At 39.5% G+C, this 25,021-nt stretch overlaps 1 protein-coding gene across 1 annotated transcript in view; it reads left to right on the top strand.

The window, feature by feature from the left end:
- Positions 1 to 13,387, top strand: part of galnt13 (UDP-N-acetyl-alpha-D-galactosamine:polypeptide N-acetylgalactosaminyltransferase 13) — a 271,947-nt gene extending 258,560 nt beyond the window's left edge. Inside the window, exon 12 of the mRNA XM_052011859.1 lies at positions 11,998 to 13,387. Within this exon, the coding sequence (XP_051867819.1) occupies positions 11,998 to 12,138 (141 nt within the window). The 3' untranslated portion in view covers positions 12,139 to 13,387. The remainder of the gene's footprint in view (positions 1 to 11,997) is intronic.
- Positions 13,388 to 25,021: the final 11,634 nt, after the last annotated feature.

The following is a 25,021-nucleotide window of genomic DNA, read 5'->3' as shown; positions in this document are numbered from 1 at the left end:
ATCTGGTACCCTGTATAGTGCAGATGGGATGGCAGTAAATGAGCTGTTTGGAATGTCAGAATTACTAAATTAGTAATGGGATGCCATGAAATCAGAGATTATTTGGAAATGAAATCATACAGGTAGCACAAGTTTTCCTATTAAATACTGGATGAATATTTGATGAAGAATTTTGAACTGTGTTGAGAGAATCTTTATCTACTTCATGAAATATATATATATATATATATATATATATATATATATATATATATATATACACACATATATATATATATTTATTGGTTATGAAGGGCTTTTGCATTCTTAAGATTAATACTATATATAAATGCAGACCGTCCCTCTGTTGATTATGTAATTCTGTTATTTATCCTAGGTTTTCTTGTGCCATTTCCACTGTTTTGCTTACTGACTGCTAAGCAAAACCTGTGTTTTTGTTTGCAGTATTAAGGACTTGGCTACTGGTCTCACTCCCACTCCTCAACTGGACCTGGGATTTGTATAGCAAATATTGTTCGATATGATTAAGAGTGTAATGACCTCCAGAGGGAGAATTGTGCCTCAGTGGGCAAATGGTCTATAAACATGTGAGGAAGTTTTTTGCCCAAGATGATGGGATCATCTTTTACCTGAGGGACAAGAAGATACTCAGATGGGGCAGTGAAGGGAATGGGTCAATTCTGCACAATCCAGCCCCTCTCTTTCTCACCAAAGCATGGGCAAACACGAGGAATCACCCAACGTGGTTCCTATAGACACCTGGTGTTGACCCAACAAAATTCAGCAAGACCATTTCTAGAGGGAACGGCTATGGACAATTTATTGTCTTAGCAATATTGGGCCCACTTTTTAAAATTTACATACCACTAGGTAAACAAGATAAATTATAATTTGCTACTAGATTGGTTCTCTACGCTTCTAAACCTATTGTTGTGCTTGTTCAGTTTTTCATTAAAATTAGTTTAGAGATACATCATAATAATCAAATATTTCTGCATGCTCTAGCTTCTCACTTCTTTCTTGTCACACAGAAGCACCTGTTTGTTCATGTAGCTAGCCACTTATGCTTAGCAACTAGGAAACTGGACAATGGGATACATGTTCCAGCTGTAGAGAGCTGTACTGACAGCGCTTCGCACATGTGGATTCTAAGGAACTACAGTCGCCAAGAAGTATTCAGGAATATTTATTACAGCCCAACTGATTATTTTCCTTAACATATCATAAACTGTAGAGGTCAGTAATTTAATGTATATTTGTAAAATTGTGTTGTAGCTGATTAGCAAGTTATGGCTCTAGTACTAAATAGAATTGTAATGTGTTTTGTTTTTTGAAGTGATATTTTGATGTACGTGCAGAAAGTATCTACATTAGGAATTGTTGTTTGGCAGAAACTAAATCACTCAGTGACTCTTGCTGCATTCAGAGTTAATTTTCCAATAATTGTTTGCTTTCCATAATCCTCCAATTCCCAATGTTTATCAGTCTGGCAAGTTTTTACAGTACTAAATGGGACTGAACAATCATAATTTTATCAAATGACACCACATCTGTTTTTCTTCATAATTAGTAAAAAAAAATTTAGAATTTACACATGTTTAAGGCAGCATTCCTGCAGCTATGCAAATCATTAGTTACAGAGAATAAAGGGTGTTCTTTTTAAAATTTCACTTCCAATTTGTACACTTGCTATGGACTGATTTGGACAGCACACAATTGATAAGCTTTTGTTTTATATTGTGCTTGGACGTTTGCCCCTAAGATGCTGAAGGATCAGCAAAATAAAAGTATCCCTTGTAAGTATGTGAAGAGCAAGAGGATAAGATGCGAAAGAATAGGGCCTATCAAGTGCAACAGTGGGAAAGTGTGTATGGATGTGGAAGAAATAGCAGTATTCACTATGGAAAAAGATCTGGGTGATTGTACTGAGGACTTGCAGCAAGCTGAAAAGCTTGAGCATGTAGATATTAGGAAAGAGGAGGTGCTTGAACTTTTGGAAAGCATCAAGTTGGATAAGTCACCGGGACCGGATGAGATGTACCCCAGGCTGCTGTGAGAGGCAAGGGAGGAGACCGCGGAGCCTCTGACGATGATCTTTGCATCATCGGTGGAGACGGGAGAGGTTCCAAAAGATTGGAGGGTTGCGGATGTTGTTCCCTTATTCAAGATAGGGAGTAGAGATAGCCCTGGATATTATAGACCAATGAGTCTTACCTCAGTGGTTGGTAAACTGATGGAGAAGATCCTGAGAGGCAGGATTTATGAACATTTGGAGAGGTGTAATATGATTAGGAATAGTCAGCATGGCTTTGTCAAGGGCAGGTCCTGCCTTACGAGCCTGATTGAATTTTTTGAGGATGTGACTAAACACATCGATGAAGGGAGAGCAGTAGATGTAATGTATATGGATTTCAGCAAGGCATTTGATAAGGTACCCCATGCAAGGCTTATTGAGAAAGTAAGGAGGCATGGGATCCAAGGGGACATTGCAATGTGGATCCAGACCTGGCTGGCCCACAGGAGGCAAAGAGTGGTTGTTGAAGGGTCGTATTCTGCATGGAGGTCAATGACCAGTGGTGTACCTCAGGGATCTGTCCTGGGACCCTTACTCTGTGATTTTTATAAACGACCTGGATGGAGGGATGGGTTAGTAAGTTTGCAGATGACACCAAGGTTGAATGTGTAGTGGATAGTATAGAGGGCTGTCAGAGGTTATAGTGGGACATAGATAGGATGCAAAGTTGGGCTGAGAAGTGGCAGATGCAGTTCAACCCAGATAAGTGTGAAGTGGTTCATTTTGGTAGGTCAAATATGATGGCAGAGTATAGTATTAATGGTAGGACTCTTGGCAGTGTGGAGGATCAGAGGGATCTTGGGGTTCGAGTCCATAGGACACTCAAAGCAGCTGCACAGGTTGACTCTGTGCTTAAGAAGGCATATGGTGTATTGTCCTTCATCAATCGTGGAATTGAATTTAGGAGCCACGAGGTATTGTTGCAGCTATATAGGACCCTGGTCAGACCCCACTTGGAGTACTGTGCTCAGTTCTGGTCGCCTCACTACAGGAAGGATGTGGAAGCCATAGAAAGGGTGCAGAGGAGATTTACAAGGATGCTGCCTGGATTGCAGAGCATGCCTTATGAAAGCAGGTTGAGGGAATGTGGCCTTTTCTCCTTGGAGTGACGGAGGATGAGGGGGGACCTGATAGAGGTATATAAGACGACGAGAGGCTTTGATCGGGTAGATAGTCAGAGGCTTCTCCCCAGGGCTGAAATGGTTGCCACAAGAGGACACAGGTTTAAGGCGCTGGAGAGTAGGTATAGAGGAGATGTCAGGGGTGAGTTTTTTTACTCAGAGAGTGGTGAGTGCGTGGAATGGGTTGCCGGCAACGGTGGTGGAGGCAGATACGATAGGGTCTTTTAAGAAACTTTTGGGTAGGTACATGGAGCTGAGAAAAATAGAGGGCTATAGGTAAGCCTAGTAATTTCTAAGGTAGGGACATGTTCGGCACAGCTTTGTGGGCCGAAGGGCCTGAATTGTGCAGTAGGTTTTCTATGTTTCTATGTAATTTTTTGTATAGATAAAACGGAAGAACATTGAAACAACAGAAGGCTATTTAGCCCTCCTTTGCCACTGTTCAGTGAGATGGTGGCTAGCCCATGACTAAACCCTTACACCTACCTTCCTCCCCATGTACATAACAGAAATTAATCAGTTTTAAAACGGCACTAGTTACAATTTATGGGAGAATGTTCCAAATTCCCACCATGCTCTTTCTATTGCAGTGTTTCCTTATTTCACTCTAAATAGGCTAGGCTCTAATTTTATGCTATCTTGACTAGATTTGTCAAATAGCAGACATAAATTCTCTCCAACCACCCTGTCTCTTCCCTAATACACTAAAACTCTGATAATCAGCTATACAATTGTTCCAAGATCCAGAGGGTTCAGCAACTGGCTTTCCTCAGGCTCCCTTTAACCCACAGGGACCACGGTTCCCCCACTTCCTGTAACCCACGGGGTTCCTGGTTCTCCAGCTCCCTTTAAACTCAATCTGTTCAGTGAGAATTTGTCATGCTACCGTGTAACATCTAATAAATAGTGAGTTAAGTGTGTTGGAAGATCTTCAGAAGTATAGAAAGTATAAGGGGATCAAGAGGGGTCATGAAATATCACAGGTGGGCAGGATTAAGAATGTTAAGGGCAAGAGGGTAACTGCAGAAAGAGTAGGGCCCATTACAGATCAATTTGGCAATCTGTGTTGGGAGCCAGTGGAATTAAGTGAGGTCTTAAATGAATATTTCTCATCTCTATTCACTAAGGAGAAGGAAAAAGTGTAGCTGGAGAATTCAAGAGGCACAGTGAAATTCTAGAGCTTGTTAGCTTTAAAAATGCAGAGATGTGAGTTGTCTTACTGGGCTTAAAGGTGGATTAAGTAAGTCCCCAGGGCTTGATGTATCTCAGGTTGATATGGGAGGCAAGGGAGGAGATTGCTGGCACCCTGACAGACTCGTAAGTCTTCACTGGCAGTGGATAACTCGTGGACAGTAAATGTGTACCAAATGTTAGTCAGCAAGATCTGCAGGTATAACCCTAGTAACCACAGGTCTGTGAGCCTAATGTGATAGTAGGGAAGATATTGGAAAGAATCCTGACGGACAGGATTAATTTACACTTGGGAAGGCAGGGATTAACCAAAGATGGTCAGCATAGCTTTTTTTTAAAGGAGGAAATCCTGTTTTATCAATTTGATTGAATTGTACAAAGAGGTAACAGCATGTGTCAACGGGGGCAATGCAGTTGATGTAGTCAACATGGACTTCTGTAAGGCTTTTGACGAAGTACCACTTGGGAGATTGGTTCAAAGTGTAAGAGCCCATGAGATCCAGGGCCATTTGGCAAACTGGATCCAAAATTGGCTTAGTGCTAGGAGGCAAGTGATGGTGGAGGCTTGCTTTTTTTTGACTGGAAGGCTGTATCCACAGGGATCGGTGCTGAGACCTTTCTATTTGTCATGCACATTAATGATTTAGATATGAATGTAGGAGGTAAGATTAATAAGTTTGCAGATGACACAAGAATTAGTGGTGGTATAGATTGTAAGGAGGATAGTCTTAGGTTACAGAAAGATATTGACCAGTTGTTAAAATGGGCAGAACAAATGGCAGATGGAATTTAATCCTGATGAGTGCAAGATGATGCATTTTGGGAGGACAAATAAGGATAGGACATACACAGTGAATGGTAGAGCTTTAGGAAGTATTGAGGAACAGTGACCTCTCTATACAAGTCCAAGGATCCCTGAAGGTGCTAGCGTGACTAGATGAAGTGGTGAAGAAGGAGTATAGGATAATAGTCTTCATTAGCTGAGTCATGAAATATAAGTGCAGGGAGGTTATAATACAACTTTATAAAACATTGGTTAAATCACAGCTGAAATGCTGTGTGCAGTTCTGGTCACCATACTATAGGAAGGATGTGATTACACTGGAGAGGGTGCAGAGGAGATTCGCCAGGATGTTGCCTGGCATGGAGCGTTTCACCTCAGAGAGACTGGATAGGCTGGGTTTGTTTTCCTTGAAGCAGGGGAGGGGGTGGGAGGAATTTGATTTGAGGTCTGGATCTGAAACACAATTCCTGAAGAGATGGTGGAATCAGGTTCTCACAACATTTGAGTATCTGGATGAGCACTTGAATTGCCAAGGGATAGTAGGCTATGGATCAAGTACTGGTAAGTGGAATTAGTATTGATGGTTAGCAATGGACATGGTGGGCAAAAGGGCTTGTTTCTGTACTTTATGAAATTCAGTTTGTATTTCAGGAAAAAGATTTTTACTTTGAGTGTGGAATATGAAACACTTGATCATATGGAGTAAGCAGATCACATTGATGTATTGAATAGGAAACTAGATAAGCAGTTGTGGGGAGAAAGAATGGAAGGATATATATAAGGTAGCTTGGTGCTTCTGTGTTTAAAATGCTTTGTAAAACAGTCATGTCTCTCCTCCTCAAAATCTACCTTTACAAAACTTTGTCACCACTCCCAGTATCTCATATGGTATATAAGTGAAAATTGTTATTTTGCAATTAGTTGCTCTTTTGTTTCCTCCCACTTTACATTAGTCCTCTGCTTAAACAGACTGGGGGACCTATTTTCTTGCATTCACTATTTCCATTATTGTGCCTTAAGATTCCTATTGTACAGGATCCACTTACTGGCTCTTTTTCTCTCCGGGCGTTTTGTCAAATCCAATTCTGCTACTCAAGTCTGCAGTTCAAAACTTCACTTGCTTGATTTCCTATTGTCTCACCATTTTGTTTATATCAAATTATTTGTTTTTACATTTTCATGGTTAAGCTTTTGAATAACATAGCATTTGCAGCTGATATATTGATGATTTATATTCCTTCCAGGATCCTTGAAGCATCATACTCACCCTGATCACAAACCTTCAGGAAGTTATTTATTTAAAGGAAAATGAATCAAAATCTAACTCCCAAATTACCTTTTGATTTTCTCTCTGTATTAAGCAGTTCATCTTCAAGGAAATAATTCCTGCACCAAATTAAAACCATAACAAAATATGGAGAGACAGTGCCATTTGGGCTGCAAGTTCCAGGGCTTGGGCTGTCCTGAAATCTATGCAAGTGCTTTCTTTCTCAAATTCTTATCTAATGTTAAAATTGCTGTTGAATATATTTCCACTCTCATTTTAAGTAGTGCATTTCAGATCATCATAACTTTCTTCAAAACCGTAAATAGATTTCAATTCCACTCTCCTTCCAGTTAGCTTAAATCTGTGTTCTCAGTTTACTGACCATCTCGCTAGTGGAAACAGTTTCTTCTTGTAGATTCAATTAAAGTCTGTCAGACCTGTTCAACTACCACTTTATTTTCTCTAATCTAAAGAGAACACACCAGATTTAATGGTTATCACATAACAAAAGCCATTTATCCTTGGTACCATTCTTGTGAATACCTTCTGCACTGACACTAAGACTTTGACATTCTTCCCAAATTGTTGTGCTCAGAATTGGACACAATGTTCCAGTTAGGGCCTACCTAGTAACTTAAAAGTTGTAGCATATTTTCTTTATTCTTCTTATAAAGCCAAATATTTCATATTTGTTTCTAGTGGTCTTTTCACTATCCTGCCTCCTTCAAAGACTTGTGTACATACCAAATTCGTGCATTTCCTGCGCCCCCTTTTAAAACTGTATCACAAGTTTATGTTACTTCTCATTCTTTCTTTTGAAATGCATATTACACTCCTCTGCATTAAGTTCCATCTGCTATGCCAATTTGCTCTAAGTAACTAGAACATGCCAAGATGAGTAAAGCATTGGATCAGTGATGCTGCTGTCAAAATCTGCTACACATCCAAGGTAACAGAGCTGACAAAAAGTGGCAAAATTGGTGACTTAACAGAGGGCACATTTAAAGATGCTGGGGATTCTGTGTTGTATATAATGATTGTCCTGATCATTTTTAAGCAAATAACAGATTTAAGGATACATAGGTGTGGAATTGTACCTTGAATTATATCCAATTCCTAAGCATATTTCATTACCAGTTAAAATTAACTTTGAATACTCAAAAGCCTAATGCATATTAATACAAATCAATACAAAGCTAGCTGTCAAAACACTTAGTGTTACCTAATTGACATTTTAAAGAGCTTAGACCAAGGATGTTGGCTTAGAAATTCACAGGACCATTTAAAGACAGGCTAAAGTGACTTGAAATGAAATGCAGATCAACTTGCCCAGTGCCATTCGTGTGTGCTTTTCACCTGTGAACCTTATTCAAGGAGTTGTGGGCTTTGACGGGATAGGTTGCAATTACAATGTTGCCCATAAGTGCAAAGTAATGCATTTTGGGGAAACCATGCACCTGGCAAACCTCAAAGACTATTTGATACCATCTGTTTAACTTCAACAGGGAAGGTGACCATTGAATCCATTAACTCCAAGATATGGTAAAATGGAGACACAGAGACTGCAGAAAAAAATAAACTGCTAGAGGAACTCTGTGGTCAGGCAGCATCTGTGGAGGTAGAGGGATGGTCGACGTTTTCAGTGGAGACGCTGCATCAGGACACTGATGTAGGGTCTCAACCCAAAATGTCGACCATACCTCTGCCTCCACAGATGCACCCTGATCCGTGGAGTTCCTTCAGCAGTTTATTTTTAATTCCTAAGTGTCACTGCAGTTTAGGCATTTCCACTGGCAGGAACTAGGGGATCTTAGAGAAGAGATAGCTAGTGCACAGCTCTGTTCTTGGACTCAAATATTAGCCAAAGGCAGAGATCAAAACTTCCATTGCACCACAAGCAGAAGCTCCTCCAATGTACAAGTGCAATGGAAGGATTCAAAAAGGATCCTAAAACATTAACTATAAAAATGGTGGTCAAATATTCAATATTAACAGATTACAATGTGTTAATGTACAGGTAGCAGCATCTACCTGCTGTCTTCTCCCATAGCTAGATAGCAGGCATTAAATATTGTTAAGGAAGCACATTAGGTCTTTCCTTTATTGGTATAATGATGAACAAAGAGTTCATGTTAATCCAAAATCTGAACAAGTTCTGCAACTAAAAATTATCTACCAGAAAGTGTTGTTGAGCAAGATAATCACTCACATAGTCTGTTTTTAAGTCAAACGGAAACATCTTAACGCCACTAATGTACCCACAGTCAGCTATCACTTCTTGATAAATCAAAGGCAAGAAGGCACATGATGAATAGTTTTTGATATCACCTTCCCTGCATGATTGTCTTGTATTTACAGACCTCTGGTCTGGTGGTCCTATATCTATTTGTTCAGTTGAGGCTTCAATTACCAATGGCAATGGCCTTATACTTCTAATTACTACTTTCCGCACATGGCCTTCTGGTATGTCTTACCTTGTACTCTTGTTGCCAGACCAGATTTACTTTTACTAGGGTATAAATACACTGGTCTTTTAATGTGCAAGTTAACCCTGCAGGCTGTGACCCTGCATCTACCACTTCAAATATAAAGGCATTTAAGGAAAGAAAATGAGATATGGGAAAGAGGAATCACTGCCTTCTGCATATGTAAAAGTTGGTAGATCTTAGTGACCAGACTATTAAGTATTATCTGTGCAGCTCACTTTTCTGAACTTCTGGGATGCAGTTTGATAATAATACCACTGCATCTGAGAAAGAACTTAAAAAAACAGTTCAGATTTTTGTCTAGCCATTGACAGAAATAATTGATTAGTTGTCTTTCCCAGAATGGGCATGCATTTGTAGTACAGATCTGTGTTTGGTGTTTATGTATATTTGGTATATTTTGTGCTTTTTACAGAAATATTTCAATGGGTTAGATTTTGGTCAGTGGACCTGACCTGAAGCCAAGCTTCATTGCCTGTGATGCCTGCCCATAGATTATTCTCAGATGGGGAGGGTGAAATGACCCGACTCTTCGCAGTTGCCTGGCAATGTGGAGATGGGGCCTCAGGTGGTGCTCGACTGAGGCCCTGCCCTCAGAATGACAGTGGTGACATTTTACAAGTACATCTTTCAAAAGCCCTTGAACTGTTTTTAGATGTCTCAGAAGGATGTTTAAAAATATTTATCCAAATACACTGAATTTAACATTTTCAGATTACTAAGCTTTCATCAGAACTGGCCAAGTTCTTTCCCTCTTCACAGTTGCTTCCTGGCCTATTTAGTGTTGCCAGGATTCCCCTTGTTCAAATTTCAGCAAGTGCAATATTTTGTATCGCACAGTTCCAGCATTGTTTCACTTGTCTCTCACAGTAGCATAGTGGTTAGCGCAATGCTATTACAGCGCCAGCGATCGGGGTTCGATTCCCGTCGCTGTCTGTAAGGAGTTTGTACGTTCTCCCCGTGTCTGCGTGGGCTTCCACCGGGTGCTCCGGTTTCCTCCCACATTCTAAAAGACGTACAGGTAGGATAATTTGGGTTTAAAATGGGCAGCGCGGACTCGATGGGCCGGAAGGGCCTGTTACCACGCTGTAAAATAAAATTAAAAAATTTTTTTTAAATTTAATCATCTCATTCTATGTTCATCTCATCCAGACAGATCAGTTATAACTAACAAATCTTCCTCATCCTCATTCAGCCAACACCACTACCACTTGCATCATTCATTCTGAATTTTTTCTTCACTCTATCATGGACATTCCCTTTGATGCTGTCTGCAGCTTAAAATGTGGATTTCTATTTTTTCCAGTTCCAATCTGAAACGTTAATTGTTTCTTTTTACACAGATGTTAACTGACCTACAGACTCTTCTCAGTGTTTTAGTTTAAGTTTTGAATTTCCAGCATCTGCATTTATTTTTCTTTTTGATTTATCTGCACTCGTCTTTTTCCACAAGGTTGGAGATTATATTCAAATGGGGCGGTTCTCTATCCATGAACCAGCCCTGGCATAAAGTCAGGTGGCTGAAAGAAAGGGAGGTATGGAATCTTTCACCACCACCTGAGCAGCAGACAGGGCCTCAGTTTAATAATTCATTCTTGAAAATGGCACTTCCAACCATGCAGCACTCACTCAGTGCTGCACTGTCTGTGTAAATTTTTGTGTTCAAGTCTCTGAACTGAACAAGGATTTGAAACCACAACCTTCAGGTTTAGAGGCGAGGGTGCCACCAGCTAAGCCCCAGTGATACATAACCTGGATGATTTCCACAAATTTATGCTTCTGGCACAGATCTTTGTATTCTAGGAGGATCCAATCATTTCACATTTGGTAAAATAAATGAAGAGATAAACAGGATTTGTGGGCCATTAATTGAGCTGCTTATTAAGATCCTCTGGGATGTGTAGATAGAGAGAAAAAAAAATTGCCCTTTTATCCATTCAGAACAGCAGCGCACTGACACAAATCAAAACAGTTCTATTGTGCATCAAAAAATTGCTTAAATTGTTTTGGCGGTCTAGCAATCTTAACAATTTCTGAGATATGTTAGAAATGTTGGAAATTGCTGTTAGTGCTATGTTAGAACATTAACCAGTAAATGTTAGTATTTTGAAATTGTTGGTGTATACATAAATTTTATTTTGTACTTCTGATACACATTTCAGATAAGTGTATTTTCCTTAAGTTTATTCATATATGGACAATGAACAACTCTGACATTATACTTATTCAAACTTGAGATAGATTTTCTAGGGTCAAGGTTGTGGGGACCAGGTAGCAAAATTGAGTTGAGGACTAGATCAGATCAACCATGTTCTTACCGAAGGGCAGAGCAGGTGTGAGGGCTGTATGGCCTTTTCCTGCTTCTTGTGTTCATGTGGACTCCTGTACTTGCTGTGATAATCAGATACTGAAAAGTCTGGAATGGAGGTCAAAAAAACTGAGGTCACAGGATGGAAGTAAAACTAAGAGAACAAAATCAGGTTAAAAATGCACTTAAGTATTATTGTGGTATATCTGCCATAGCACAGGAACTTCTCTGTCAGATTTCAAAAGGTTCCAAATATAACCTTTATATTACCATTTCAAGTGTTATAAAGCTGAGATTCAAAATTCTATCTCCTGTTCACCTATCAACCTAATATTTGCTGATCTATATTGGCTCCTGGCCTAAGAACAGCCAGTTTAAAGATCTAACTTTTCAACTTCCTCCAGGATTTTTGACTAACTTCTTCCAGCCCTTCACTCAGATCTGTACTCCTTCAACAAGTGCACATTCCTCTTTTGAATAGCTCCACCACTGACAACCATGCCTTTAGCTTTCTAGGTTATAAGCTATGGAATTTCCTCCTGAACCATCACAGTTGCTCAGACACTTATTAAAACTTTTTTGTTTGATCAAGCATTTGGCCAAGTGTCAGACAATCAATTTGTGGTTCAATATCAAATGCTAACCCTCCTTTGAAGTACCCTGGAACTTTGCTAAATGCATTGTAATGAATTTAGTTTATGTTTAATGTAGATTTTACATTTTCTCAGCTCACTGCTTTCTTCTTCCTTCCATTTCCATCCACCAGAGACTTACACTACGACATGTAAATAGTAATCAGTGTCTGGATGAGCCATCTGAGGAAGATAAAATGGTTCCTACCATGAGGGACTGCAGTGGAATCCGATCACAACAGTGGGTGCTCCGCAACATGACTCTGAGTGCTTGAAGGTGGAAGAGACTTAACGGATCAATTTCATTGGAGTTCCTACTTTTAGTACAAAATCCACAAAGAACTCATGGCTGTCAATGATCCTGAGTAACTAAAACAAATTTTCGAAGCTTTTTGACTGAATGGTTGAAAACATAGAGACATTGCTCATATCTCAACATGGCATGCCATGTGCCCATACTTAATTTTCATTTACTTTGGGAGAAAGCACATTATAAACTATAAATAGCATGATGTGTGCTATTGCTAATACTATAAAACACTTGAAATGAATCAGTTGACTTAAATCCTCAGTCTTCTAAGGAACTGCACTGAAAACTAGATTACCCAATAATGTCATTACAGATTCACTTGGGAATGACTATGTGGTCAGATGCCTTAAAATAATTGTTCAAATAAATTAAAGGTATTTTTGAGAGCTAAAACAATATCTAATTACTGTTAAAATGTTTGAATCAGTCCTTAAATGAAGTCAATATATTGTTTGCTATCTTGCTTACATAACTGATTTAATGTTACAACTTATCAAGAAATATAACATGCTTTTGGAGTTTTGACAATTCTTTATCCTAGGGAGTAGAGATACTGAAATAACTCAGAGACCATTGGTGAACTGGTCGTATATTCAAAATAGTATAGAAACCAGTTCAATTTGTGTCTAAATGTCAATTAAATATCAGACTCTACTTAGTGAGAATATTCAAACATCAGAGCAAAGATTATTGGATAAGAAAATATCAGAATGTATTGTTGACAGTTTTATATTTAAGTGGGATCCCTATTTGGAGGTTGTAAATGTTACTATTTACCAACGTTTTTATTTTAATTTACAGCTTTGAAATAAATGCAAGAATTTTAGATTAAATATGTAATAAAAGTGAATACTGATGGGTCAAGAAAGCTGTAGATATTTTAAGTGACATTATTAGCAATAGCAATTGATTAAAATCATCCTTATTTTGTTTGATGCTACTACGCAAGTCTAAATTTGGAATGTTTATGATGTAACCAACCTCATCTTTGTTTAGAGTTGGTTGAAAACAAAGGGAATAATGCTGCTTCAGGCTATAAAGCATGAATAAGACCTGTTAGTACCACACCACAAATAGGAAAGCCTGGCCAGTATTCATAATACTTACTTCGTTGCTTCTTCAGAAATATACTTAAGATGCTGTTGTATACTTTGCTGTAAATTAAGCTATTTGTACATTTTTGTAGAAATTAAATTTTATGAAAAATCAAACAATGGTTTTAATTTTTAACATGTAATTGTGCACAGATTAACTGCATGGTGTTTATAGAATACAACTACTTCTGATTTCCCTATGTTTCGTTCACTGTGTCCACCTTCCCGTCCTCTCCCCTTTCCTCACCCTTACCCTCATTTTCACTGATCACCCCTTATTTTTAGCAGACCCACTTTATTCAGTTAATCCTCTGGAACAACACACTCATCTAACAAATGTACGTCACACCACCGATTGGAAATACTTACATAATATCAAACCAATTTTGCACATGGTACTTCAAGTGTGCGTTACCAACCCCCTGTATAATTGGAGCACTGCATCTAACTTTCATATTCCAACCCAATTTCAATAAAGGACAACATCATATTCACCTTATAAATTGCTTCTTTCAATCTTAATGCATTTCATGGATTACTCACCAGGTCCCACTATATATAATCATATACTGTATACCATTTATTTCCCTCACCAAAGGGAATAATCCTACATTTTCCCACATTATTTACCTACCAACCGCTTGCCCTCTCCTTTAATTTGTCTTTCTCCCTTTGCATCCCCTTTTTGTTCATGAATATAAAGCAAACTATTCTGCAGTTCTAATTATCTCCACTTTAATAGTTAACATACATTAGCCACTGTCCTCTCTCTTGGCACAGAGCCAATGCATCCCTGAAATGTGATTCAGTTTTAACACTTTCACCCAGCCCCATCAACACTTGTTGGAAGTGGGGCACAAGGCAGCATCCTGAAATCAGGTCTTTCCATTCTCTGGATACTGCTGTAAGCAAGAACAATGAAATGTTTTCCCACAAGCAATCACTTATCAATTCGAAATCTCCTTTCATTTTCACTTTGTTAATTGTCTATTTATCTTGTGCAGCATTGATGCTGCTCACCTAGCTGCTTGTGCCTATGCATATCACAGGCACAGAGTGATAATTTAACTTTGGGAATGAATTAGGAAGCATGAGCATACAATCAAATAAGAGTTGAGATGAGAATTAATTCCTATTCTCATGCAAATATACAATTTTGACTTTTACTAAATCCAATTAATCTTGTGTCAATTAGCTCTTTAGAAAAAAAAGAGCTTGATAAATATCATGTGAATGGGATTGGCTTAAAATGATATGGATAGAAATGATCAAGAATTCTAGAAAGTGATCATTCTTACATACAGGGAGGCTGGAAATAACATGCCAAGTGAAAGATCATACCAAGGATAATGATGAATTAGCAGGTTTCATGCTTCAATTGATATTCTGCAGACTCTCTCAAGATCTCTTTGGAGAGATAAGTAAGAGAATTTCAGCGGTGCTGAAGATTTGTCCATGCTATCAGATTCTCATATTTAAAGTCTCATTGGTTACAAAAGAGCAGATGCGTTAAATGAACTTTTTGCATCAGTCTTGAATGTGGAGGACACTGCATACATCCCCAAGATAATAGATTGGCTAATTACAAATAACATGGAAGAATATGTAAAAATCCTAATCATGGGACAAAGTTTTACAGAAACTCAGGGCTGAAGGTGCACAAATCCCTGGGACCTGAAGGCCCGGTCTGGCTGTGGAGATAATGGACCCATTCATTGAAATTTTTCAACACTCACTGAATTCTGGGAAGATACCAGAAGATTGGAACACAGCCAAGGTGAATCTCTTGTTCAAAAATGATGACAGAAATTGGGTAACTATAGACCGATTAGTTTAACATCTTGGTGGTAGGACCCTGGGGTGTGTTATTGAACAGAGGGACCTTGGAGTTCAGGTACATAGTTCCTGAAACTGGAGTTACATGTAGACAGGGTGGTGAATAAGGGTTTTGGCAGGCTGGCCTTCATTAGTCAGGGCATTGAGTATAGAAGTTGGGATGTTATGTTGCAATTGTACAAGATACTAGTGAGGCCGCACTTGGAGAATTGTGTTCAGTTTTGGTCACCTTGCTATAGGAAAGATGTTTTTAAACTGGAAAGAGTGCAGAAAAAATTTACAAGGATGTTGCTAGGACTCGAGTGACTGAGTTATAGGGAGAAGTTGGACAGGCTAGGATTTTTTCCCTTGGAGCGTAGGAGATTGAGAGGTGATCTTATTAAAGTGTATAAAATCATGAGGGGCCTAGATAGGGTGAATGCACTCAGTTTTTATCCCAGGATAGGGGAATCAAGAACTAGAGGGTATAGGTTTAAGGTGAGATGGGAAAAATTTAATAGGAACTTGAGGGGCAACTTTGTTTTTTTTTAACATAGAGGGTGGTATATACGTGGAGTGAACTGGCAAAGGATGTGGCTGAGGCAGGTACAGTAACAACTTTTAAAATACAATTGGACAGGTTTATGGATAAGAAAGGTTGATAAGGTTATGGGCCAAATGCTGGCAAATGGTACTAGCTTGGATGGGCACCTTAGTCAGCTTAGACCAGTGGGCCAAAGGGCCTTTTTCCATGTTGTATGACTTTAAGATGCTAGAGTCAATAATCAAAGAGGAAGTAACTAATCATTTAGGAAAGCTAAGTATAATCAAATCTTGTCAACATGCTTTTATGACAAGTAAATCATGTTTGACAAATTTGCTTCAATTCTTTGAGGATGTGGTAGGGAGAGCTGATAGAAGGGAACCTATAAATGTAGTGTATTTAAATTTCCAAAAGGCATTTAACAAGGTGCTATACAAGAAACTGGTGCATATATTAAGAGCTCAAGATATTGGAGGAAGTAAGTTATCATGGATTGAAAACTGGCTGTCACATTGAAAATGAAATGTAGGGGGAAGGGGATCCAGTGGGAGGAGTTTGTGGGTGATGATCAGGAGTGGGTGAAGGGGAAACAAACAGGGGCTTATGGGGCTGGGGCCCCTCCCCCTACTGTTCCCATCTGCCCTCCCCACTTCCTTTATTTGGTTCCATGCTCCATCTTCCTTCCCCATCAGATTCCATCACCTGCAGCCCTATGTTACCTCCATCTATCACCTTCCAGCCTTTGTCACTATTTTCACTCTTCCCTCGTCACCTGGATCCACCTATCATTTGCCAGCTCTTGCTTCATCCCTTCCCCTCACCTTATACTGGCTGTCTCTCCTTTATCTTTTAGTCCAGATGAAGGGTCTCGACCCATCCCTGTCCGTGTCCCTCCACAGAAGATGCCTGAACCACTGAGTGCCTCCAGCTGTTTGTTTTTTGCTAACAATATCCTGACCTTGAAATGTCATATTTCCTTTTAAAGGACTTTGGTGAAGTAGGTGTTTGCTTTTATGACATCTGGGTAGTTTTATGTTCAGATTTATTTGACTATGGCTTTATAATCCAGGAATTTTCTTAATGGAATTTAAATTTGTATTCAGACTTGTGTCTCATCCAAGTTTATGGATAACTGTGGTGCTACTTATATCTATTGAGGATTTTCAGCACTTCTGCTTTTACATTCATTTTTAAATATTACTGTGGTATGAAATATCAATTCATTCCATTTGTTTTCCTGAATGCCTGCAGGTGTAAAACAACACCATGTTCATGGGGCTAGGTCATGAGCGCAACCTTATTTGATACCATCACGGACAGTGGATGGTGATAACACAACCTAAGTAATTACTCTGATCAATACATAATTGCCAGCAATATTCAGGAATCTGCTATATCTAAGCAAAATGGTCAATGCTAATGAGTACTTGCACCATCTTCACCTACCTGATCACAGTTACTTCATTAAAGCAGGAAGTTCCCTGAGATTGTGGAGATCAGGCATAATCCAGATGGAATTTCTGCCTTGATGTTAAGTTTCTCATTGGCTGAGCCATTGTCAAGTGTGATATTGCACTCTTCCATTTTTATGTACAATAGTTAACTCTCCATCTGAAAGACAAGCAGTGATGACATCACTCGTAAATATTGACAAAAGTCACAGATTTTAATTGAAATAGTCTGTTATTTTCAGTACTTATGAAACTAACTCAGTACCTGGAGTGAGAAAACCTGACCATAATATTGTGCAACTGCTTTTCCTATTAGGGAAAACCCAGTATTACTTGTTAAAACTAGCATAGTCGCGATTTTAGTTTGAATAGTGTACAGCTTGTCAGTTAGATAAGAGAGAAACACCTAATATGCAGCTTAACCTAAACTGATGCTAATAAGTATATTGGGTGGGACAGCCTACTCCATGTTACAGTTCATTTCAATAATAAGTCAGGATAAAAATTAATTGCCTCCTTGAACAAGTTTATGACTCAAGTAGCATTGGTGCTGACAGCAGCCATTCAGAAATTTTCTGCAATTTCAAGTATTTTCACCATTTTTGATAGTAATTGGGACTTGGACATTGCGCTCAAGAGCGGAATTTTTGTCCACCTTTAATTGCCCTAAGGTAGTGGCGGCTCAATTGCTTGTGCACATGATATCACCTATCATTTGTGGATTGCCAGTTCTGCAGTACTATTCAGTTCTCCTTCTGCATGTTGAATTTCCTTCTAAACATAATTTTAACAGTGATGGAATTAAGAAGACATTAAAAAATAATCACACTTTCATTCATCCTGTAAAGTCAGCCATTCTTATCAATGCAGTTACAGCTGTAAAATTGTCTGCAGTAGCTTCTCTGCATGATCTCAATGTGTTACTTCTGGTATATTGCAAGGGTCTAGCTTGATTTTGATCCACACAAAAGCTCTTTCAACCAATACTAATCTCCAAATTATCTGCATTGCTACAATTTCAGCCCCTTGAACATCCATAATTTTAATTGTTCCATTCAGTAGCTTGCCTTCAGCTTCCAGGTTTTCCAAGCTCCCAAAATTTCAAACCTTGATGTATCTTTCTTCCTTTAAGAGGATTTGAAATCTTAAAGCTCTTTCTACAGATGCTGCCTGACTTGTTTCCAGCATTTTCTATTTTTAGTTATATAAAGTAGTGCATTTATACATGAAAACTTAATGCATTTTCTAGTAAGGCAATATCCAGAAATATTTATCTGAATCTCATATCCTAGCAAGAGGAAGAAAAACTTTTGGATTGTAAGACAAGGATCCACTTAAGGACAAATATTGTGATACTATTGAGGAAAAAGAGATCTATTAAACTAAAATCATTAGTTTCATAACATTATTTAATTAATGATGATTTCATATTTTCTGTTTTTCATTAAAATTTGTGCAAATCCTTCAAAAAGAGGAAATAACATAGCCATGAAGTTTTGTTTCTCACGCCAATAAATCGGAAAAAGGAATTCATTGTAACCATGTTCAGTTTTTTGTATTTTGTGATATAATGTGTTTTTTTTAAAAAAACATTCTTTCCATGGGTAAATCACATATTACATAATTCCTACCACTTCTAAATTCTGCTTTGGTATGATGATGCTGTGGACCTCTCAGATTTCCAGAAGTATAGATGTAAAATCATCAGCAATGTCTGGGGTCAACTTCCAAAAACAGGTCAACATCAATGGTTACGGGGATGTTGACAGTCGAGGAACAGTTCTGTTTTTAAGTCTTAAGGCAGCCTGATTTCAGAAAATAGGCTCAGGGAATGATTAGTCAGTCACCCATTACTGTCGGAGCTAATGGTATTGGGCTTAGAATTTAATCAAACACAAGTACAAGGAGAGCAAGCAAAAACAAGGTGTCTTTAATGGGTTCGTATCCCGCAACTGAATAGATTCCAAGAAAGTGCTATTTAAAGATAAGAAAAAATTCCATGTGATTATACCATTCACAGAGATGACAGTGTATGCCAGTATTTCAGGCATGTACAAGGCTCTGGTTTAGTGGCACAATTAATATCCCTAAGCAAGAAGATGCAAGGTTTAAATAACCCTCGAGTCAGTCTTAGCAGAGCTGTGGTCCTATATTCTATGTTGATGTGCTGCAGGGTAACTTATTTCTGGTTTGTATAGAGTGCTGTACTCATCCTATGAGTTGTAGAAGCCCATATATATCCCTCATATTGTGTAGGACTAACCAGTGTTTCAGCTGATAATACGAAAGTTACAGATAAAGAAAAATCATCCACATTGCAGTCTGTCAGATATTAATCCTTTCACTATGTCACACTTTCCTCCAAGAGGACTGCTAAGTTTAAAAAAAACATGCACGACATTAGGAAAAATTCAAGGGTTAGGGTGCAGGACTTGAGGACCTAGTTACCTTGAAAGGCATCTTGCATTTCTTTCTTCTTGGGAGGTTTCTTCCAGCTCTGCCATCTCTCCTTTACAGCCATCACATTTTTTTTCCCCTGACAGCCCTTCATGCTAACACCTGTTCTAATGTCATTTAAGGGGAAGCTTCCTGAGAAATGGATGACTTCGACTGATTTACCAAAACTAAAGCAATCCTTCAAAAGACAGGAAATGCAGTTTCTATTTCTGAGCATTTATAAGGCCCTGCTTAAGAATTTCAGTGACATAAAGATATAGATGATGTTGGCAAGACAATATTGGCTAAGGGGATTAAGAGTCAATCACATGGTTTATGGATGGCAGATACTCCGAAGGGGGTTAGTGACCAGTGAGATCATTAAATGAGAATCTGCTCTTTTAGAATTGAGAAATTGAACCTCTTACCTTTGAAATGATATTGCAGTACTATGCCTGTTACCTCCTGTCAGGCTCTTCCAATGGCAACCTTGGTTGGTCTCTATCTTGATGATCAGGATTTTGATGTCCCTTTGTGAAAATCATAAGCTCTTCATTTCTCTCCTGCATGGCAGTTATATGTCGCTGCTGTCCAGATACATTGATCAGGGTACCTTTAAAGGTGGACAATCTTCTCTGATTGCTATTCAGCAGAATTTCCATTTCTCATGTCCATCTTGCCAAAATGTTGATGACAAGTTTCAGGTGCTGATTGACTTGGTGTGTATTTCCAGAAGTTCCTACTTCACACTTACAATATTTTTCTCTACAATCTCACCTGGAAGCCTGGAAACCACAATTTACAGGTTGTCAATCTCAATGACAAATGGATGAATTAGGGTGCATATTGACACAAGTAGGTGACATGATTAGCAAGTTTTCAAATGACACCAAAACTGGTAGTGTGTTGGACAGTGAAGAAGGTTGTCGAAGGCTACAACAGAATATAGATCAACTGGGAAAGTGGGCAAGGGAATGACAGATGGAATTTAAATCTGACAAGTGTGAAGTGTTGCATTTTGGGAAGTTAAACCAGGGGAGGACATACACACTGAATAGCGCAGCCCTGGAGTGTTGTTGAACTGAGAGAGTCTTTGGGGTACAGGTACATAGTTCCCTGAAAATGGGAACATTGATAGACAGGCTGAAGAAGGCATATGCCATGCTTGTCTTCATCATTCCAAGGCACTGTGTACAACAAGTTGGGACGTCATGTTATAGTTGTACAAAATGTTGTTTAGGCTGCACTTGGAGTATTGGGTGCAGTTCTGGTCACCACACTACAGGAAGAATGTGATTAAGCTAGAGAGGGTGCAGAAAAGTTTCACAAGGATTTTGCCTGGATTGGAGGGCTCAAGTCATCACGAGAGAGTGGACAAGCTCGGACTGTTTTCCCTGGAGAAAAAGGAGGCTGAGAGGTGACAGATAGAGATATATAAAATAATAAGCATAGAGGGGGTATATAGCCAGAGGAACTTTACCATGGACAGGGGTGTCTAAAACGGGTGGACATAAGTTTAAGGTGAGAGGGAGGAGGTTTAAAGGGGATCTGAGTGGTAAATTTTTCCACATAGAGTAGTTGGTATCTGGAACGAGCTGCCAGAGGTGGTGGAGGAGACAGGAACAGTAACAGCATTTAAGAAGCATCTTGACTGGTACTTGAACAAACGAAATATAGAGGGATATGGAATTAATGTAGAATAGTGAAATCAGTATAGATAGGCATGATGGTTGGCATTGATGCGGTGGGAATGAAGGGCCTGTTTCTCTACTGTACAACTCTATGACTCTAACAAAAGTTCTAAACTTAAAATTGTCACAATTACACATGGTCAAAATGTCTTAATTTTTTTTTTGCAACTATGGGTCAATCATATTTTTGATTTGCCAACTTATTTTTTTAATAAAAAGAGTATGGTCTTATTGTAGGGAAGAAAATAAGTCCCGAAAATTCTCAGCCACATAATGCAGCATAGCGAGTGCTGACTTCTCTTCCTCAAACCAAGTTTATCTGCTATTACATACTTCTCCCCGACATCTGTGTCAGTATGGGCATTTCTCTTCTGTCCTGTATTAAAGGAGTACAAGGTGCAGCATCAGAGTGTTGGATGGGTGTGCCAGTATGTTTCCCCAAAGGATTCAGCTCTGCACATTGTGCTGCCCCACCTCTTTGTAGGAAGAAATATTGAAACATTCTACTCTAGTTTCTTTCTCATTTTTGTTCTAATCAAGAAATAATGTTGTTTTCCACCCACATTCTCAATGGGTCATGAACATCAATTTCCTCCCAGTTTGCATTGTACTAGTTCTATTAGAGGCAAGAACTGCTACAAATCTGTTTGAAACCTCCTATTTTCCTGTCTTTATCATCTCCAGCTTTGTATAGTGTGGACAGAATATCCACCAAAAACAGGCCTCATTTGGATCTAAGAAGCATCAAACTTTTGTGGACATTGACCATTTCTAGGCCATACTCAATTGTTCCTCCATCACTGAGCATCTTTGTCCCTCTCCTTTATGCCCAATCCCCAAGCAAATCTGTGGCCGAACTTTTCTCAGATATTGCTCTTCTGAGAAGCAATGTAGAAAGTTTCCTTCTTGTACTTCAACCAGCTCCTGGGGCTATATTAACATTTGTTCTAAAATATTTCTATTCTTTAGAAAATAACAGGGGAGAAACGCACTTCTAGATGGCACCATTAAAGACCATATTCAATGTATTCATTTTCTCCTATAGTTTAATGAATTATTTCATTTGGGGAGAATTTTCCCCCCAAATTTCCTCATGCTGTATTCCCATCCTTCAAAGTCACTTGATAATTACACCAGAGTGAAAGTGTTTAAATCTTTGAAAAAACTCCTTGTTGCTGACAAACTGCAGCATTGTATTGCATATGACTGTCTGGAACAAAGAAGTTGCTTGGGCATCACAAGATTTCCTGCTCAGATTGGTGCATCACGCTGAATATAGTTGTCTACCATCTAACTGAGACTTCACTTTAAAAATGCTGGAAAAGGCTTTGATGATTTGCTGCAATACATCTGTGGATGTTGTACCTCGTAGCCACAGAAGAGAGAGAGTGACTGAAAAAGTGGATGGCCTATTACTCACGTGGATTGCTTTGTTCTAAATTGTGTCAAGCCACAGGTGTTGTGGCAGCTACATCCATTAAGACAAGTGGAGAGCATTCCAAGACACCTCTTGAAGGTGGTGGAGAGGTTTTTGTCAGTTAGGAGACAAGCCACTCCAGGATGCCTAGCTTTGAGCTCTGGTACACACAGCTTAGTGTGCCTTGCTGGGTTAGACTTGACAATTCTAATCTCCATTGAAATTTCCATAAAGCAGAGATTCAGGGTTCACTGAGCAACGGATGGTCAGAAGGTTAAAACAATCATCACAGAACAGAAGAATGGACAGTGCATGCAGCCTTAAAAGACATCTAGAGGTAACTGCATACAGTGGCAGTTAATGGTCTGTAAAGCTCTCTGAGAACACTAAGGGATTATGAAGGGAGGAGATCGATAATGGATTCAACCATAGGAGTGAATTGTCTAGAATTTATCATTGAACTTTGATTCAGGAATTGTTTTGAAGAAGCCACCTATGCCAATTAAAAATTTTGGAATGAACATATCAAGCTGGAAGTCAGTTAAAACAAAAAAGCTGGTCATTGACTTCAGGAAAGGGGGCGGTGTACATGCACCTGTCTACATCAACGGTGCTGAGGTTAAGAGGGTTGAAAGCTTCAAGTTCCTTGGAGTGAACATCACCAACAGCCTGTCCTGGTCCAACCACGTTAGATGCCACGGCCAAGAAAGCTCACCAATGCCTCTACTTCCTCAGGATGCTAAAGAAATTTGGCATGTCCCTTTGACACTCACCAACTTTTATCGATGCACTATAGAAAGCATCCTATCTGGATGCATCACAGCTTGGTATGGCAACTGCTCTGCCCGGGACTACAAGAAACTGCAGAGACTTGTGGACACAGCCCAGCATGTCACGGAAACCAGCCTCCCCTCCGTAGACTGTCTATACCTCTCGCTGCCTTGGTGAAGCAGCCAGCATGATCAAAGACCCCACCCACCTGGGTCATTCTATCTTCTCTCCTCTCCCATCAGACAGAAGATACAGAAGCCTGAGGGCATATACCACCAAGCTCAAGGACAGCTTCTATCCCACTGTGATAAGACTATTGAATGATTCCCTTATACAATGAGATGGACTCTTCACCTCACAATCTACCTTGTTATAACCTTGCACCTTATTGTCTACCTACAATGCACTTCCCTGTAGCTGTGACACCTTACTCTGTACTCTGTTATTGTTTTTAACCTGTACTACCTCAATGCACTCTGTACTAACCCAATGTATCTGCACTGTGTAATGAGTTGATCTGTACAAATGGTATGCAAGACAAATTTTCCACTGTACCTCGTTACAAGTGACAATAATAAACAGGTATACCAATACGTAGGATGCTACATATTTGTAAGGTTAATGGAAGGTGCTGCTGTAGCAACCAATTGTTATGGGACAAGGATGGCTGAAATAGATAAGACCAACTGAGACTGATAATGTAGAAAAGTCCTGTTGAATAACAGAAGGAATGGAGGGAGATGGATCCTGGAAGCTGGATTTAACTCTTTACAGAAAGCTAGGGCTGCACCTAGAACAAATACTTGCAAGGAGAGACCCTGAGTCTGGGATTCAGAAAACACTGGGTACCCCGAGTGTGAATGATTACTTCGGGTCTTGACAGTAGTATATTTTTTACAACAAAACACATATTCCCCTCCCCTCCCAGCATCACCATGGGATCACTCACTTCATGACTCCCTAATCTGCTCTTCCATCCTTGCCTACCACTCCGTGTCAGATGGCACTTTCCCATACAAGTGCAGGAGACACAATACCTGCCCTTTCACTTCTTTCCATCCAGTGATTCAGGCAGCTCAAACACCATCTATAAATTTGCCGATGATAGCACTGTTGGTAGAATTTCAGATAGCGACAAGGAGGCGTACAGGAGTGAGATAGATCAACTGGTTGAGTGGTGTCACAACAACAACCTCGCATTCAATGTCAGCAAGTCCAAGGAATTGACTGTGGACTTCAAGAAGGGGAAGTCGGGAGAATACACACAAGTCCTCATTGAGTGGTCAGTGGTAGAAAGGGTGAGCATCTTCAAGTCCCTGGGTGTCAACATCTCAGAGGATCTATCCTGGGCCCAACACATTGATGCAATTATGAAGGCGGCATACCAGTGGCTCTACTTCATTAGGAGTTTGAGGAGATTCGGTATGTCACCAAAGACTCTTACAAATTTCTATAGATGTACGGTGGAGAGCATCCTGACTGGTTGCATCACTGCCTGGTATGGAACCTCCAATGCACAGGATCGCAAGAGGCTGCAGAGGGTTGTAGACTCAGCCAGCTCCATCACGGGTTCAACGCTCCCCACCATTGAGGACATCTTCAAGAGGCGGTGCCTCAAGAAGGCAGCAT

The sequence above is a fragment of the Pristis pectinata genome, chromosome 1 (assembly GCF_009764475.1).
Source record: "Pristis pectinata isolate sPriPec2 chromosome 1, sPriPec2.1.pri, whole genome shotgun sequence".
Taxonomy (NCBI): domain Eukaryota; kingdom Metazoa; phylum Chordata; class Chondrichthyes; order Rhinopristiformes; family Pristidae; genus Pristis; species Pristis pectinata.
This window is presented reverse-complemented; position numbering and strand designations above follow the sequence as displayed.